We start from the raw sequence: 16149 nt of genomic DNA, 5'->3' as shown, positions 1-16149 counted from the left end.
CTGGCTTTGCTTTCTTGCATATTGCTTCTAGCCTCAGACGCGTGAAAAAGCTTTCTTAACGAGCACTTGAACTAAAAAATGACACTTGAAGAAATCCACGGACAGGAAAGCACAGTTGAAACCACAGACAGGTAAATATCGAGCAGAAGTTTATTATTACACATGCTGAAAGAAATTCTGCATTTGTACTGAAGTCTCTGATCTGAGACGATTCTAAGGTTCTAACTCTTCTCCTTCTCTCCGTTTCTCTAGGATGCAGTGTGCCGGCAAAGCACTTGAGGAACTGCTGCTCTCTGCAAAAAGCCAAGACTGTATGACGGTCGGAGTTTACGAGTCTGCAAAAGTCATGAATGTGTAAGTATCTTGTTCTCTTTCATTTTTAAAGTATGCAATCCAACACTTATCAAGCAAAACATGCTTTAAAATGTACGGTGTCCAGGCATGCCAGTCTAATCTTAACTTTCGTCTCTCTCATGCAGCGATCCCGACAGCGTGGCTTTCTGCGTACTGGCAACTGACGAGGAATACGAGTGCGATATTGCTCTACAGATCCACTTTACCCTCATCCAGGCGTTTTGCTTCGATAACGACATCAACATCGTGAGGGTTAACGACACTCAACGCCTTGCAGAGATCGTGGGCAGTACCGATGAATCCGGAGAACCCAAGGACGTGCATTGCATTTTAATTACGGTAAGCGTCTATTTCATCCTCTGCTTCTTGCCTGCGTTTCTTTTTTTTTTTAAATCAAATTGCATTGTTTTGTAGTTGTGGGTCTATCAGCCTTTACTGATTACTAATTTTGCGTTTCACTTTTCCCTTAACAGAATCCAAGTGATGATTCGTGGAAAGACCCTGCATTGGAAAAACTGAGCCTATTCTGCGAAGAAAGCCACAGCATGTACGAGTGGGTGCCCGCTATCACACTGCCGGAGCGCTGAACGCCGGCACAGCCACGTCACTTTCTTACTGAGGATGCTTATCCTTTTTGTTGTAAAGCCAGCCATCCTTGGAATACATGGTGGACCCATTCTGTTCCAGAGAACCTGGTTGGATTACCCAGTTGAAGAATCAACTGTAAAGCTGGAGGTGGACATGCTGGAGATCCTCTGAAGTCAAGGTCTGGTTGTGGAGGTGCAGGCATGCAGACTGAACAGTTCCTGTGCAGGTGCCACTGCATGCCACATGGCAGAGAAGGTGAACGATTTGGTGCTGAAGGAAGGGTTTAAAGGAATATTATTTTGACAGACTTATGGAATGATGAGCAAAGTGGACATTTGATGAGGAGAAGAGTCTTTGAAAGACTGTTTTGGGGACTTTTTCCAATGTGATGGAATGAACTTGATGTGCTTTAACGGACACTATGAAAGGAACACAACTTTTTCTACAGTTTCTGTGACACATGTGAGACTGTTTTGAGCCAGGACTATTATGATCAATTGAAACACATTCTGCCTGTTTATTCTAAATGGGAAGATGTTTGAAATGAATTCAATAAATATTTAAAACCTACTTTGCATTGTGTGTGTGTGTGTGATTAAAATTTGGAAGGTAGTCCATCTTTATGATACCTTGGGCACTTTTCTATGCATGCTATTTTCATTCCAAACCAGTTTTTTCAGTGTATGGCTTTGCATTTTATACAAAGTTAGTTTGTTGGGTTACATTTGTTTTCGTAAGGTAGAAGTAAAAATCTCATATATATTCTAATTCAATAGTCAGAGGAGCTAACAGACTTTTTTGTTTCCCCTACCCGAGCCTGGAATGACCTTTAACCATCCATCCACCAGCTGCCTTCTCTGACAGCTTGCACAGCTGACGACATGCATGCAGAATGAGTTCCCTTTTGTGGTGGGCAGCTTTGGAGTGGGGGCAGGGTCAACGCTTTTTCATTTTTGTTTTCAAAAGAAAGCAGCATTTTTCAACTTTACTAAGGCTTGGTGTGCAGGCTGCTGCAGAAACCGAAACAGAAGCTCTCTTTACTGTGCAGTACGAGCAAAGAAGCAACGGGGTGGAGGTAGTGTTTTTTTTCTTAAAAAAAAAAAAAAAAAAAAAAAAAAAAGGGGGTGGGGGGGTTGGTATGTTTTGCTCTCACTCTAAAGTCCTGTGACATTTTGAAATTTTGAAAAATGCAATGCAGAAGTGACAATGAAAAGCTTACGGTGGGGGCGCACTGCAAAAAGCAGCAACAAAAAAGGTGCACTTGCTGCCTAGCAAATTATCTCTTCGCTGGAGTAGCTTGTAATACAGTGAGCGTGCATTAATTTCTCGTAATATGCACGAGTCTGTGTTTTGTGACTGGTTCAAGCCAGTCATAAGTAAACACTCCCACACTTCCAGGAATGTCACAAGTTGCACTTTCTGGGCAATCGGTGTTCTGTAGCCTTTGTCCTATTTGCAATCAGCTCTTTCCTCCTGTTGCTCAAGACCAGTACACATTATACGCTGCAACTCTCTTCGGTGGACTATGAAACTGTCTCGAGGAAGAAGAGTCTCTAAGTACGAAAAAGGAGAGAGCACAAAAAAAAAAAAAAAAAAAGCCCTAGCTGGCACAACCTTGTACTGCATGATGATCGATCAAACCTACTGCAGGTTTACCCCTGTAATGTTCAACTGGTTTACTAAAAAGCACTTGGAACTCCTTGCCAGCTGCTGACGGCAACAGGTCGTTTATTGTTCTGCTATGCACAGGTAATGACAGGGCTGACTGCAAATAATAATCTTAACTGAAGGAGAGAAATGCAAATGACATATTAACTTACTTAGAAACACTTGGCACCCTGGGAGTTTCGGTGCCCTTTACAATCTCTTTGCATTCTACACCCCTGCACTAATTTTTGCAAACTGCACAGAATCTGCGATGTGCATTAGTGTGTACACATATATACTGTATATAACACTTCTCATGCTGGCACGTGGCCAGACACCAGGTACTGCTGAAGACGAGTGCATTGCTTCTGTGTCTGTATGAAATTCTGCTCATTTAGCAGATTTCTGCAATGGCTCAGTAATCTTCTGCCTCCTGAGCTGGAAAAATGTGCCTCCTTGCTGAGACTGCACTGGTTCATATGCTTCCTACTACAGCCCACGGTGACATTTACTTGTGATGCTAATGTCGGAGTGGGATGCAAGGGTGTTAGACTGTAACTGCTGATGTCTGATTAGACAAGAGTGTAGCCGTATCAGTCAAATGAGACACAAAAAAAATAGTTTGTTTTTTTTACCTTGATAAATGTACATTTCCTGAGACTTGACCATTATTATTATTATTATTCAAGGCAACGTAAAACATTTGAGAGATATGAGTGATTCTATTTCATTTTTTTTTCCAGTTGGCCCACAAGCAGGTGACGTGACTTGCTCCTGGTGACACAGTGTGAGTAGTGGGATTTGAACCCACGGCCTCAGGGTTTGAAGTCCAAAGCCTTAATAATTCTTTAATAATAATTCTTTGCATTTATATAGTGCTTTTCTCACTACTCAAAGCACTCAGCAATTGCAGGTTAAGGGCCTTGCACAAGGGCCCAACAGAGCAGAGTCCCTATTGGCATTTACGGGATTCGAACCGGCAACCTTCCGATTGCCAGTGCCGATCCCTAGTCTGAGACCCCAGAATGATTTTCAGTTTTGGTGGCCAAATCAGTTCATAAGGCCATAGCACCGGTTGTGCAATATAATGCATAAAAGATCCCTTTGTCCACCTTTTGTCCCCCCACCTCTGTAGAGAGAGGGCTATCAGCCATGCTTTAGGCTGGGATGGCACAGTGCTGTGTGCTGCTCTTGTACCAACAGAAGAGAGACACATGCCTAAAACTACAGGGAGATTCACTCAAAAGAGGCCTTGAATATTCTGTAATAACTCCTGCCAGGACAAAGCAATCTGAACGAAACAACGTGCAATATGCAACTCAGTATTTGGAGCTTCGAACAAGCTGGGATGCCCTTGCATTGGAGCGATGATTTAGGCACCGGATAGCCTTCCTGATGTTTAACCTCCGTTTGCAACTTCTGGGTGCATACCACTCATACCCCTTCACTCAGTCACTCGACTTCTCATCAGGATGGTGGTGTTCAGTATTGAGCAGCGTGTCTTCATGGTGCAAACCTTTTGGGTCACCATTTCGTTTAAGCAATGTCAGAATCAACTGGATGATCGTGAGTTAACAGAAGATTACTTCCAGCAAGATGAAGCAATGTGTCACACATCGGCAAGGAGCACAGTAGAAATTGGGTCCTTATTCGGCAAAGGGGCTTTGGCCACCATGGTCTCCAGATCTGACAGCACCAGACTTCTTCCTTTGGGGTATGCTCAAAGGAAAAGTCAGTTGGAACAAGCCTTGCACTGTGGAAGATTTGAAAAAAAAAACATCCAACGTGAATTTGCTGCTATTCCCCCTGAGATGCTTTAGGAACATGGAGCGCTGTGTCAAAATGTGTCTAGCAGAAAACAGAAACTACTTCCAGCATTGCATGTAATGCAATCGATTACACATACGTCAAGGTATATAGCGTGTTTTTTTTTTTTACTTCATCCTATCCAGGGTTGCAACAGAATATTCAGAGCCTCTTTCAAGTGAATCTCCCTGCAAAATGACACTGAGTTGTGAAAATGTTACGCTGGTGTTAGAAGTGGGATGTAAGGGTTCATACTGTAACTAAAGTTTACTGATTTGGGGCTAGATTTAGAAATCTGATTAACAAGAGAACTGTGATGCAAATAATCGCAAGTTGCGGGATCTACATTGTAAAAAACGTTTTTGGCTGTCCTTCAAGCAGGTTGAATATTCTTTAACCTAACAGGCTGCTACTAATGGCACAATCTGAGACTGCTATGTCATTATGGCTCTGTGATGTGCTATGGGCTCGCCTTGATACAAGTCATTCTCAGCACAAAACAAAATGAAAATGAAATGTAAAAATGGTGTCAGAAGTGGGATGCGAATAGTTACACTGTGGCTACAGCCCCACTACTGCAATTTCTTCTTTTTAAAAGAGTATGATCTCTATCAATATGAGTGCTTTCACATCGTTTATGAAAGTATCTCTAAAACGGTGGATGAAACGTATGACGCAGATGTTTTTCTACACTGGACATGCATACATCAGGTGAAAAATCATTGAAGGGATGGTAACACTGCTGGCCAGGTGATTTATTGTAGAACTATAGCAATGTCTGCAACGTTCAAACTGCACAAAAAGCAATTTAGATGCATACAGGTAAATCGCACAACTAGTGCCCAGGAAAGCAACTCTTCTATGTCTGCTGTGTGGGAATATGATTTTCTTTCTCCAGTCAGGTAATGAGATGTATTGAGCAGGATCCAATCGGTGAAGGGCTATGTAATAAGTATGAACAAATCCGAGTAAGATTAGAGACTGTGTTTTTAAAAGTCCACGTTTTCACCCATCCACGTTGCAATGATGACCTGGTGTTTTCAGAAGTGTACAACTCTGGAGAGAATTTTCGACAGTTGGGGTTAGTACTAGGGCGTTGTACCGTGTTAGCCACTATGAACGTAGTGAGAAGTCAAGCAAAATGACACCTTTTATTGGCTAACTAAAAATATTACAATATGTAAGCTTTCAAGGCAGCTCAGGCCCCTTCTTCAGGCAAGATGTAATGTAATTGGGGTTATAAACACAAGTGTGGTGTGGATAAAAGGTGTGGACTACAATTTTCAGACAACTGATTTGAAACGTCAGATGCAGCATTAGCCGAGTGATTTGCTTTGTAGAGAACAGTACTGAGTGACTTCCCGACGGAAGCCTTAAAAGGCTAACATGGTAGTGCATAGGCAAGGCCTAAAAAACACACACACTAGGAGGGCAATTATGGGAATGTCACTGTCTGAGCCTGCAGTGGTAGAATTATTCCTGAATTGGGAACCACAATTGCGTCCAGTTATGTTGGTGTGAGAAGTGGGATGCTGGTCATATCACGTTGGCTGTTAATTGATCAGAATTACAGCGGTCAGGTCGATAAATAAGGGAGGCAGTGTAACAGATACTGCACTGGCCAAGTAATTTGTTGATTAAAAAAAAATTGAAATTTTCTTCCTGAGCTGCCATAAATGTTTCTTTAGCCTCACTTTCTAAATTTCCTAGTGTGGCATAAGTGACATAAGTCTTCAAAGCTTGCTTCATTCCTTTGAGGATTGGACTGATTAAAGGGGATCAGGTTTTTATATTGCAGTAGTCGTTGATAGTGAAAGGTTAGTGCTATACATTGAAATTCATGAAATTGCAGAGAGCTGTCATGGGGCGCCAGTAGTCGACTGGCACCGTGTGAATGTGTGACTTCAGCTAGTGAGAGTTTAAAAATGATGCACACCGAGGTCATCGTTACTTCAGCGATCACTGGCAGCTGTACTGCTATTGCCAGGAATTACTTCATCATTTGTTCTTGAGCTCTTCATTGTGGCAGAACTCCAAATAACTGCTGCTTTGACCAGTGATTCTGGATTTTGTGCCACAGATTTGGGCATTGGCCTTGCCAGGAAAAGGGTATTGAGCAGTTTAAGCAAACAACTAAAATGATCTGAATGCTGTGACTGTTTCCTTAACTTCTGTACTTTTACCTTTACAGTCAGGGGGAATGTGTGAGTTAGCAGGTCAGTTGGATCAAATCCTTTTTCTGATTGCTCTTTTCATTTCAGGTAACTGACAAAATAAAATAAACATCTGAGTCCAGGATGGAAAAGAAATTAATTTAGATCTGTTTTCACTTTGACATTAAAGAGTCTTTTTCTGCTGATCAGAGTCAACAAAGCCAGATTAATTCCACATTGATCTTATGTTGTGTAAAAAACAAAAAGATTTAGGTATCAGCACTGAATTTCTTGGAAGAATGGCATTGCATCCCTTTATACAGTTCCAGGCACACTACAGCTTTTGTGTCTACTTGTAGTGGCTGCCAGTGCCATTTTAAGACAATCCACTTCTGTGTTTCCTTTATTCTGTCAGTTAACTGTTACTTTTCTGAGTTCCTGCTTCTCTTTACAGCACATCGACATGTTATCTTGAATACATACAGTATAACATTTTACAACTATCTTCACTACATGAGGTTTTATTGCCCGGAGTGCCCATTACTGCCCACCATCCCAACAAGGTGTTCTTTTCCTGATGATGCAGGCTTTAGTTCTCCTGTGATAAAGATATGCAAATAACAGACAGTAACTCTGAAGCTACAGTGATTAAATGTCTGCTGAGAGGCAGAAACCACCGAGTTCACTTTTAATAAGGACAGAATTAGCCAAGCCTTGTGATTTGGTGTCTGAACTGGACACCGTGAGGCCAAGGACTTCTTATCCCGATGCTGAGCTTTTCCTTGAACATGTGTCATCTACTTGTGATATTACACATATATGTGATGTGGTGGGGTGGAGGTCACCAATGTTTTCATAACCCAGTAAAATGCCAGCTGTAGCACCTTCTGTGTGGACTTTGCAAGTTCTCTCTCTGTGCTTGCATACGTTTCCTTTGGGAACTCGGATTCTCTCCTCTTGTCCAAAGGCACTCAGTTTGGTTCATTGGCACATCTAAATAGGTATGAGATGAGTGACCACTGGCACTCCATCAAGGGTTGATTCCTGCTCTGTGTTTAGTGCTGATGGGTTAGGATCTGCGTTCCCTATGTTGAATTAAGTTGGACCTGTAAAATATGACAAATGGATGGACAGGTACAGCACTTTGCAATAGCTTTTTGTAACTGCTACTAGGCAGTATTAAGAAGAAAGACACCTCACGCCTGGACAAACTGGTGGGGAAGGCAGGCTCTATTGTTGGCATGGAGCTGGACAGTTTAACATCAGTGGCAGAGCGACGGGCGCTCAGCAGACTCCTGTCAATCATGGAGAATCCACTGCATCCACTTAATAATATCATCTCCAGACAGAGGAGCAGCTTCAGTGACAGACTGCTGTCAATGTTCTGCTCCACTGACAGACTGAGGAGATCGTTCTTCCCCCAAACTATGCGACTCTTCAATTCCACCTGGGGGGGGTAAACGTTAACATTTAACATTATACAAAGTTATTGTCTGTTTTTTACCTGCATTATTATCAATCTTTAATTTAATATTGTTTATTGTATCAGTATGCTGCTGCTGGAGAATGTGAATTTCCCCTTGGGATTAATAAAGTATCTATCAAGTAAATGTAACCTTGTCTCCCTTTTTAGGTCACCCATCTGAAAAAACAGTCAAAATGTTTCTCTAACCTTCTTTTATCCTTCTTAACCATGAGAATCCGCTGTGGCAACCCTTAACGGGAGCAGCCGAAAGAAGAAGAAGAAGAACCATGAGACTCTTATATAGTGCCTTTCATATCTATCTATCTATCTATCTATCTATCTATCTATCTATCTATCTATCTATCTATCTATCTATCTATCTATCTATCTATCTATCTATCTATCTATCTATCTATCTATCTATCTATCTATCTATCTATCTATCTATCTATCTATCTATCTATCTATCTATCTACAAAGTGAAGCCTGATTGTCAAATGATATATGATATAATTCTACAAATACGTTTAAAATATCTGGAAATGCTGGTGCCACATGAATGGTGTCTTAAAAAAATAAATAATGAAATAAAAGCTTCAATCTATAGTTTTATCATCAAGACTGTGCTTTTTGCCCTGTCGCATGCTCCCCATCTACCATGCTGAATCCAGCGTCCATCTTTTCATTTGCATTTCCATTTATTTGCCAAAGCAACTTACAAAAGAGGGACAGGACAAAGGTACAAAATTGATTTCCACAGGTGTAAAGCTCAAAGCAAAATATAAACGAGTCACAACAGCTTTCAGTTAGAAATTCACCAAATAAGAGAGTCTTCAAATGCATCTTAAGTACAGTCAGAGTTATGAATGGAGGTGGACAGCTTATTCCTGCATGTGAAAAGAGTCTGGACTGAGATGTTATACCACACAGTGGTGGCATCACCAGACGGCATTCATCAGCAGATCTGAGTGATGCAGAAGGAGCGCAGGACACCACAAGTGTCTCTATACAGGTATAGCTGCAGACCCACTAAGTACTCTGTAGGCAAATATTAAGTTTTTGAACTTAATATGTGCCTCTATGGGAAGTAAGTGTAGTGATCTAAAGAGAGGAGTGACATGTGCCTGTCATGGCTGGTTGAACACCAGACATGTTGTTGCATTTTGAATCATCTTCAGTGGCTTGGTGATACATGCCGGTGCTCTTGTGACAAGACCAAAGCTTGGATCAGAATTTGTGCTGCATACTCTATCAGATAAGGACTGAGCTTGCAGATATTGAACAGAGTGAATCTGTAAGACCTAGAGACAACAGAGTCCTTAAAGGAGAGCTGGTTATCAGTCACCACTTCAAGGTTGAGTAGGTAGTTGGCAGGTGTTAGTGATAATGGAACATGGTGAACAGAAATGGGGTGCTGAATAAATGGCTGAGCTGGAATAACAAGAAAGTCTGTCTTTGCTAGGTTGAGCTGAAGATGGTGTTCCATCAATCCAGGTTGCGATATTGGGCTGTTTTCCCATATCAAATCTGAATTAATCCTATATGAAGCTGTTTTGTGGGTTTTTTTTTATTTAAAATGAGCTTATTTATTTTGATACATTCTTGTTTATTATAATGCTAGAGAGTGGCAACACGTTGCATATTCGTCAGACATGCAAGCAAGAATTTAGGTGTATCTGCATATGTGACAAGAGAGATGGCAGTAAAACAACTACAATATTATATGAAAATTTTTACAATAAGGGTTTATATAAGAAAATGAAATGTTTGCTGCTTTACTGTTAAGAAAATTATACCTATAAATCTATGTGCCTGTACAGAAATGACAAACACTTTACAAGAATAAACTGAAAAATGTGTGAAAGTAAAGGGTTTTCCCCGTAGTTTTCTGTGTATGATTAATACATCTCTTTTTAGGGCTAGATATTTTTATCTTTTATTTGTAAATTATATAACCAACTGTTAATACCTTATTGTGGGGTATAAACATTTACCTTAACTTTGACCCTGATCTTACATCCTTCTGTAAAATTTTATTCTTTGTTGCTAATGAGACCTGTACTTTCATATCAGACACTTAGATATAATATGTGTAAATTATTTTTGTTTGTAAATCCATCCATCCATTTTCCAACCCGCTGAATCCGAACACAGGGTCACGGGGGTCTGCTGGAGCCAATCCCAGCCAACACAGGGCACAAGGCAGGGAACCAATCCCGGGCAGGGTGCCAACCCACCGCAGTAAATGTATCATTATTGTTATTATTATTAAGAAGAAGAAGAAGAAGTGAACTGAATACTTGGTCATTAGGAGGCAGATACTGTATGAAAAGCACTATTAGATAGATGGATAGATAGATAGATAGATAGATAGATAGATAGATAGATAGATAGATAGATAGATAGATAGATAGATAGATAGATAGATAGATAGATAGATAGATAGATAGATACTTTATTAATCCCAAGGGGAAATTCACACACTCCAGGAGCAGCATATTGATAAAAAACAATATTAAATTAAAGAGTAATAACAATGCAGGTATAACAGACAATAACTTTGTATAATGTTAACATTTAAACCCCCCCCCCCCCCCCCCCCCCGGGTGGAATTGAAGAGTTGCAAAGTTTGGGGGAGGAACGATCTCCTCAGTCTGTCAGTGGAGCAGGACATTGACAGCAGTCTGTCGCTGAAGCTGCTCCTCTGTCTGGAGATGATACTGTTTAGTGGATGCAGTGGATTCTCCATAATTGACAGGAGCCTGCTCAGTGCCCGTCACTCTGCCACAGAAGTCAAACTGCCCAGCTCTGTGCCTACAATAGAGCCTGCCTTCCTCACCAGTTTGTCCAGGCGTGAGGCGTCCTTCTTCATTATGCTGCCTCCCCAGCACACCACTGCATAGAAGAGGGCGCTCGCCTCAACCGTCTGATAGAACATCTGCAGCATCTTATTGTAGGTGTTGAAAGACACCAGCCTTCTAAGGAAGTATAGTCGGCTCTGTCCTATCTTGTACAGAGCAAAATTTGTAAAATTTTACTCTTTGTTGCTAATGAGACCTGTACTTTCATATCAGACACTTAGATATAATATGTGTAAATTATTTTTGTTTATAAATGTGACTGCTAAATGTATCATTATTGTTATTATTATTAAGAAGAAGAAGAAGGAAGTGAACTGAATAATTGGTCATTAGGAGGCAGATACTGTATGAAAAGCACTATTAGATAGATAGATAGATAGATAGATAGATAGATAGATAGATAGATAGATAGATAGATAGATAGATAGATAGATAGATAGATAGATAGATAGATAGATAGATAGAACTTGACTGGTCATTGGAAGAAGGTGGCAGTGGATGGAAAGTTGGTTCAGGATGTTAGCTTTGTCCTCGTCCCCTTCTAGCACCTCAGCGCTACTACTGCCACTCCTATACAACTGCAAACAGGACAGTTTCATGCTGGGCCGTCTTAATAGCATCATAGGCCCCTGGGCAAAGTAGTGCACTGGGTCCTCTATTTTGATAGCAAAACAGAACCATACATAGGCATCAGAAACATCGTGGGCCCCTATGCTCCTGGGGCACCTGGAGAATCCCCATTGTACCCATACGTTAAGACGGCTGTAGTTCCATGCCACTTGCAGTCTAAGAAAACTCAATTACATTTATTTGTTTGGCAGACGCTTTTATTCAAAGTGACTTACAAAATAGGTAAACATAACTGAGCTACATTAGGCTCGGGCCTGTTTGTTCAGCAAGTGTAACAGGACAGGTAACTAAAGCTGATTGCCACAAGTGAAAAGATGTAATAAGTAATACATTTACAATCATAGGTTACAGGCGATAAAGCCATTAAACTCAATCTAACAACAAATTAACCAACAATATAAAATATCACAGAACAAAGGTTTTTCTAATCAATTTGACAGATATTCAAAGAACAGATGGGTTTTCAGTTGCTTCATGAATGCAGTGAAGGAGTCAGCAGTACGGATGGAGGTGGGCAACTTGTTCCACCAACTAAGAACTACATAGGAAACGAGTCTGGACTGAGACTTGGTACCACGCAGAGGTGGCATCACCAGACGTTGTTCCCTGGCAGACCTGAGTGGGCGAGCAGGCTTATGCCAGTGTCTCCATAACTCAGGTGCTGACTCATTGACTACTCTGTAGGCAAGCATCAGGGATTTGAAATTATGTGTGCTGCTACGGGGAGTCAATATAACAACGTGAAGGCAGGAGTGACATGTGCCGATCTTGGCTGGTTAAAGACAAGACGGTCTGCTGCATTCTGGATCATTTGCAGTGGCTGCGGCTTGATAACGCATGCAGGTACTCCTGCCAGAAGTGAGCTGCAGTAGCCCAGACGTGACAAGATCAATGCCTGGACCAGAGGTTGTGCTCCATACTCTGTCAGATAAGGTCTGATCTTGTGGATCCTCTGCAGCATTGTATTCAGCTGACAAGAGCTAAATAGAAATGGGCACACAGTTTTCAAATATAGAAGCTAGTTTATCTGGTTTATTAGGGGAATCACAATCTGATAGATCCCAAGAAACGGGCACAATCATAATGTTTTTTTGGACTTTCCCAAAACTGTGCCCTTTGAAACACTAAATTGTTGACAATGTGACAAGAGCAGAGTGTTAAAGATAAAGCGGTCTCAAGATTAAATTATACTTTCAAAGTGCTGAGGTGATAAAGCAGCTGGATTATATTTTGGCAACATTATATATGTTTTTAAATGCACATTTATAGAATTTGAAGAGGATGTGAGGAAGATTTTTGGGATGTTGTATCCATGGTTTGGAATGACAGTCCAATTCTAATTTGTATGTGACAGCTTTGAAAATTATTGGCCCCTTGGTAGCAATGGGGATTTTTTGATGGTGCAATACTTTTATATTCATTTGAAATTTGTGTGAAAGGAGTCCACATTTAAACTTAACCAACTCAATCCTTATCTCGTGGTGCACCGAAAGGGTCAGGTCAATGTTTACATTTTTTTGTAAAGACTGCAAAAGCTAATAGCAATATTTACTACAATAAATAGAAAAATTAGAATTACATTTTTCACCCCACACTCTTCAAGTCAAGTGTGAATGAAACTAGCAGTCAAACCCAAAAAACTCAACCTGGCAATTTTTTTGGAACCATGGATAACTTCAGGTAATCTGCATTCACTGACCAAATTGTTGGGACCAGTATACTAATCAAGAGTGGCGTTTGGGGGTGGCAAGTGGGGTGACCTCCCCAGTCCCTGCACCTAAGGGGGCCCCGCTTTTGAGGTTTGCGTGTCCCGTTTGAGTGGATTTGTTAAGTTATATTCTCCAGTTATATGTTGATAAAGTCCTTGTGTTATCTTGCAAAAATTTAGCTGAATACTGTAATGAGAAAATGCGGTGTATGTTAACATTATTTTTATTAAATTCTGGCACAAGTTTATACAGTCCACACATACCGCTAACAGCGTTTGACGTAACCGGCCTCGCTTGGGGTTAGTCAGCCCTAGGCCCCACACAAGCCTAAGGCCGCCTCTGATACTAATACTGGATAGGAACTCTTTTTGCCCACAAAGCAGTCTCAGTTCTTCATGGCATGGATTCCACAAGATGTTGGAAAGATTCCTTTGAGTTTCTGGTTCTTGACATGACTGCATCACGCAGTTTCTACAGATTTGTCAGATACACGTTCATACCATTTTTTCCACATCCCAAAGGTGTTCTGTTGGGTTCAGGTCTGGTGACTGGGAAGGCCGCTGAAGAACACTGGACTCATTGTCATGTTCAGGAAACCAGTTGGAGATGACCTTTACTTTATGATATGCTACATTGTCATGCTGGAAGTGGCCATTAGAAGATGGGTAGATTGTGACGATGAAGGGATGCACATGGTCAGCAACAATACTCAAATAGACCGTGACATTCACGTGATGATTGATTGGTATTAACAGGCACTATTGACCTCCACCACCAGTATGGACACAAGGCAGGTTTGGTGCATGCATTCATGTTGTTGGTGTCAGATTCTCACTTTACCATCTGTGTTCCTCAGCAAAAACTGAGATTTATCAGAGCAGTTTATGTTTTTCCAGTCTTCATCTGTCCAGTTTTGATGAGCCTGTGCCCAGTGCAGCCTCAGCTTTCTGTTCTTTGCTGACAGGAAAGGAACCTGACATGATGTTCTGCTGTTGAAGCCCATTTGACGTTTTGTGCATTATGAGTTGCTTTTTTGCTCACCATAGTTGTACAGATTGATTATCTGAGTTACCGTACCCTTTCTGTCAGCTCCAACCAGTGTGGCCATTATGACCTCCATCATCAACAAGGTGTCTCTGTCTGCAGAACTGCTGCTCACTGGATGATTTTTTTATTTTTGTGCAATATCCTGAGTAAACTTTAGAGACTGATGTTTGTGAAAATCCAAGAAGATTAGCAGTTACAGAATCACTCAAACCAGCTTGACTGGCACCAACGATCAAAATCACCGAAATCACATTTTTCCTCATTCTGGTGTTAGATGTGAATATCAACTGAGGCTCCTGACCTGTACCGGCAGGATTACATGCCTTGTGCACATGACTGGCTGATCTGATCACTGCATGAGGAGTACAGGTGTTTAGCCAGTGCGTAGTCCCGGCCTACGTGTGAAAAAGGTTGGAAGTTCACTTGTTTTAGCATGCAAAACATTACAACATCCTTGTATTAGTGGCACAGAATACTACATAATGCTGTCAAAGTGATCATTAAAGACTCAGAAGACGGCGTATATAAATCTGTGACTAACTTGAGACCGAGCACACAAAGGCAGAGATTAAAACTTGTTGGCTTAACACAATTAGGCATTTGAAAAATGCATTGAAACTGAGGGACAAAGGAGATACACTGCAAAATCTAGACACAAAAAGCTTTAAATGGCAGTTGTTTTGCTTTTATTTAGCAAAAACAATTCTGCCACTGGGGTTAGCAAAATTATTTTTTAAAGGAAGCTAAGAAGTTAAGTAAAATGACACCTTTTATTGGCTAACTAGAAAGATTACAATATGCAAGCCTAAAGATCGGACCTGAGTTGCCTCGAAAGCTTGCATATTGTAATCTTTTAAGTTAGCCAATAAAAGGTGTCATTTTGCTTAATTTTACATCCGTAATGGCTAACATGGTACAACATCCTAGTACTAAAGGAAGCTAAAAAAATCATAAATACAAATTTGCTGATAAGTCAATAATTCTTACAATAAGGAAAACAAGATTTAACATCATGATATATTTTGATTTTACTTGCTTAGATTTTATTTTTTTGCAGTGTAATAATCTCCAATCGAGCTGAGGAGGCAATTACATTTGCATTTATTTGTTTGGCAGACACTTTTATCCAAAGCGACATATGGAGTAATCGAGTGCCATTAGGTTTGGGCCTGTTTGTTCAGCAAGTGTAGTAGGACAAATGACAGAAGGTGAATGCCACAAGTGAAGAGATGTGATAACTGATAAATTTACAATCAGGTGGTGTGGGTGTAACTGAGCAAGATACAGAGGACAGGAAGATACGGAAAAAGATGATCCACTGTGGTGACCCCTAATGGGAGCAACTGAAAGATGAATTAGAAGATTAACAATTAATAAAGCAATTAAGCTTCACATAACGCCAAGTCAACCAACAGTTTGCATCTCTGGTGGGAGTGGAGCCCACAACCTTTCAATTACTGCTGACTAGAAGTCCAACATGCTATCCATTGTACTACAGAACTTTACAATTGCATTTGTTATGCATCTTTTTAGAATTGTACAGTATACAAGGCAGTCACATTTATCCATTGATTTGACTTTATTCCATAGCAGTTGTAATGCTTTCAAATTATTGTAACATCCATATCGAGACCTTCTTATGTGAAAAAGGACTTTAATCTCATCTCTTCTGAAACACTTTTCCTGAGTAGGGTCGTAGTGACAAAGGACTTTAATTGTAAACAAAAAATATCCAGATAGTAGTGGTCATTCATATTTTATGTATTTTTGCATTTGATTTCAAACTTGGGAAATGAATGAGTCTTCCTTATAATTGTGAATTCTATAAAATTGCAGGCCAACAGTCAACCCCAAATATCTTCTGTTCTATGAGAGACTTTCAAATAGTT

General features: G+C 40.6%; 1 protein-coding gene across 1 annotated transcript; it reads left to right on the top strand.

The window, feature by feature from the left end:
* Positions 1–1512, top strand: LOC114654360 (growth arrest and DNA damage-inducible protein GADD45 gamma-like). Its single transcript, XM_028804866.2, has 4 exons — positions 1–131; positions 253–354; positions 480–693; positions 828–1512. The coding sequence occupies exons 1-4, from the start codon at positions 79–81 to the stop codon at positions 939–941; spliced, it is 483 nt and encodes a 160-aa protein (XP_028660699.1). The 5' UTR covers positions 1–78; the 3' UTR covers positions 942–1512.
* Positions 1513–16149: the final 14637 nt, after the last annotated feature.

The sequence above is a fragment of the Erpetoichthys calabaricus genome, chromosome 7, assembly GCF_900747795.2.
Source record: "Erpetoichthys calabaricus chromosome 7, fErpCal1.3, whole genome shotgun sequence".
In the NCBI taxonomy this organism is placed as follows: Eukaryota; Metazoa; Chordata; class Cladistia; order Polypteriformes; family Polypteridae; genus Erpetoichthys; species Erpetoichthys calabaricus.
This window is presented reverse-complemented; position numbering and strand designations above follow the sequence as displayed.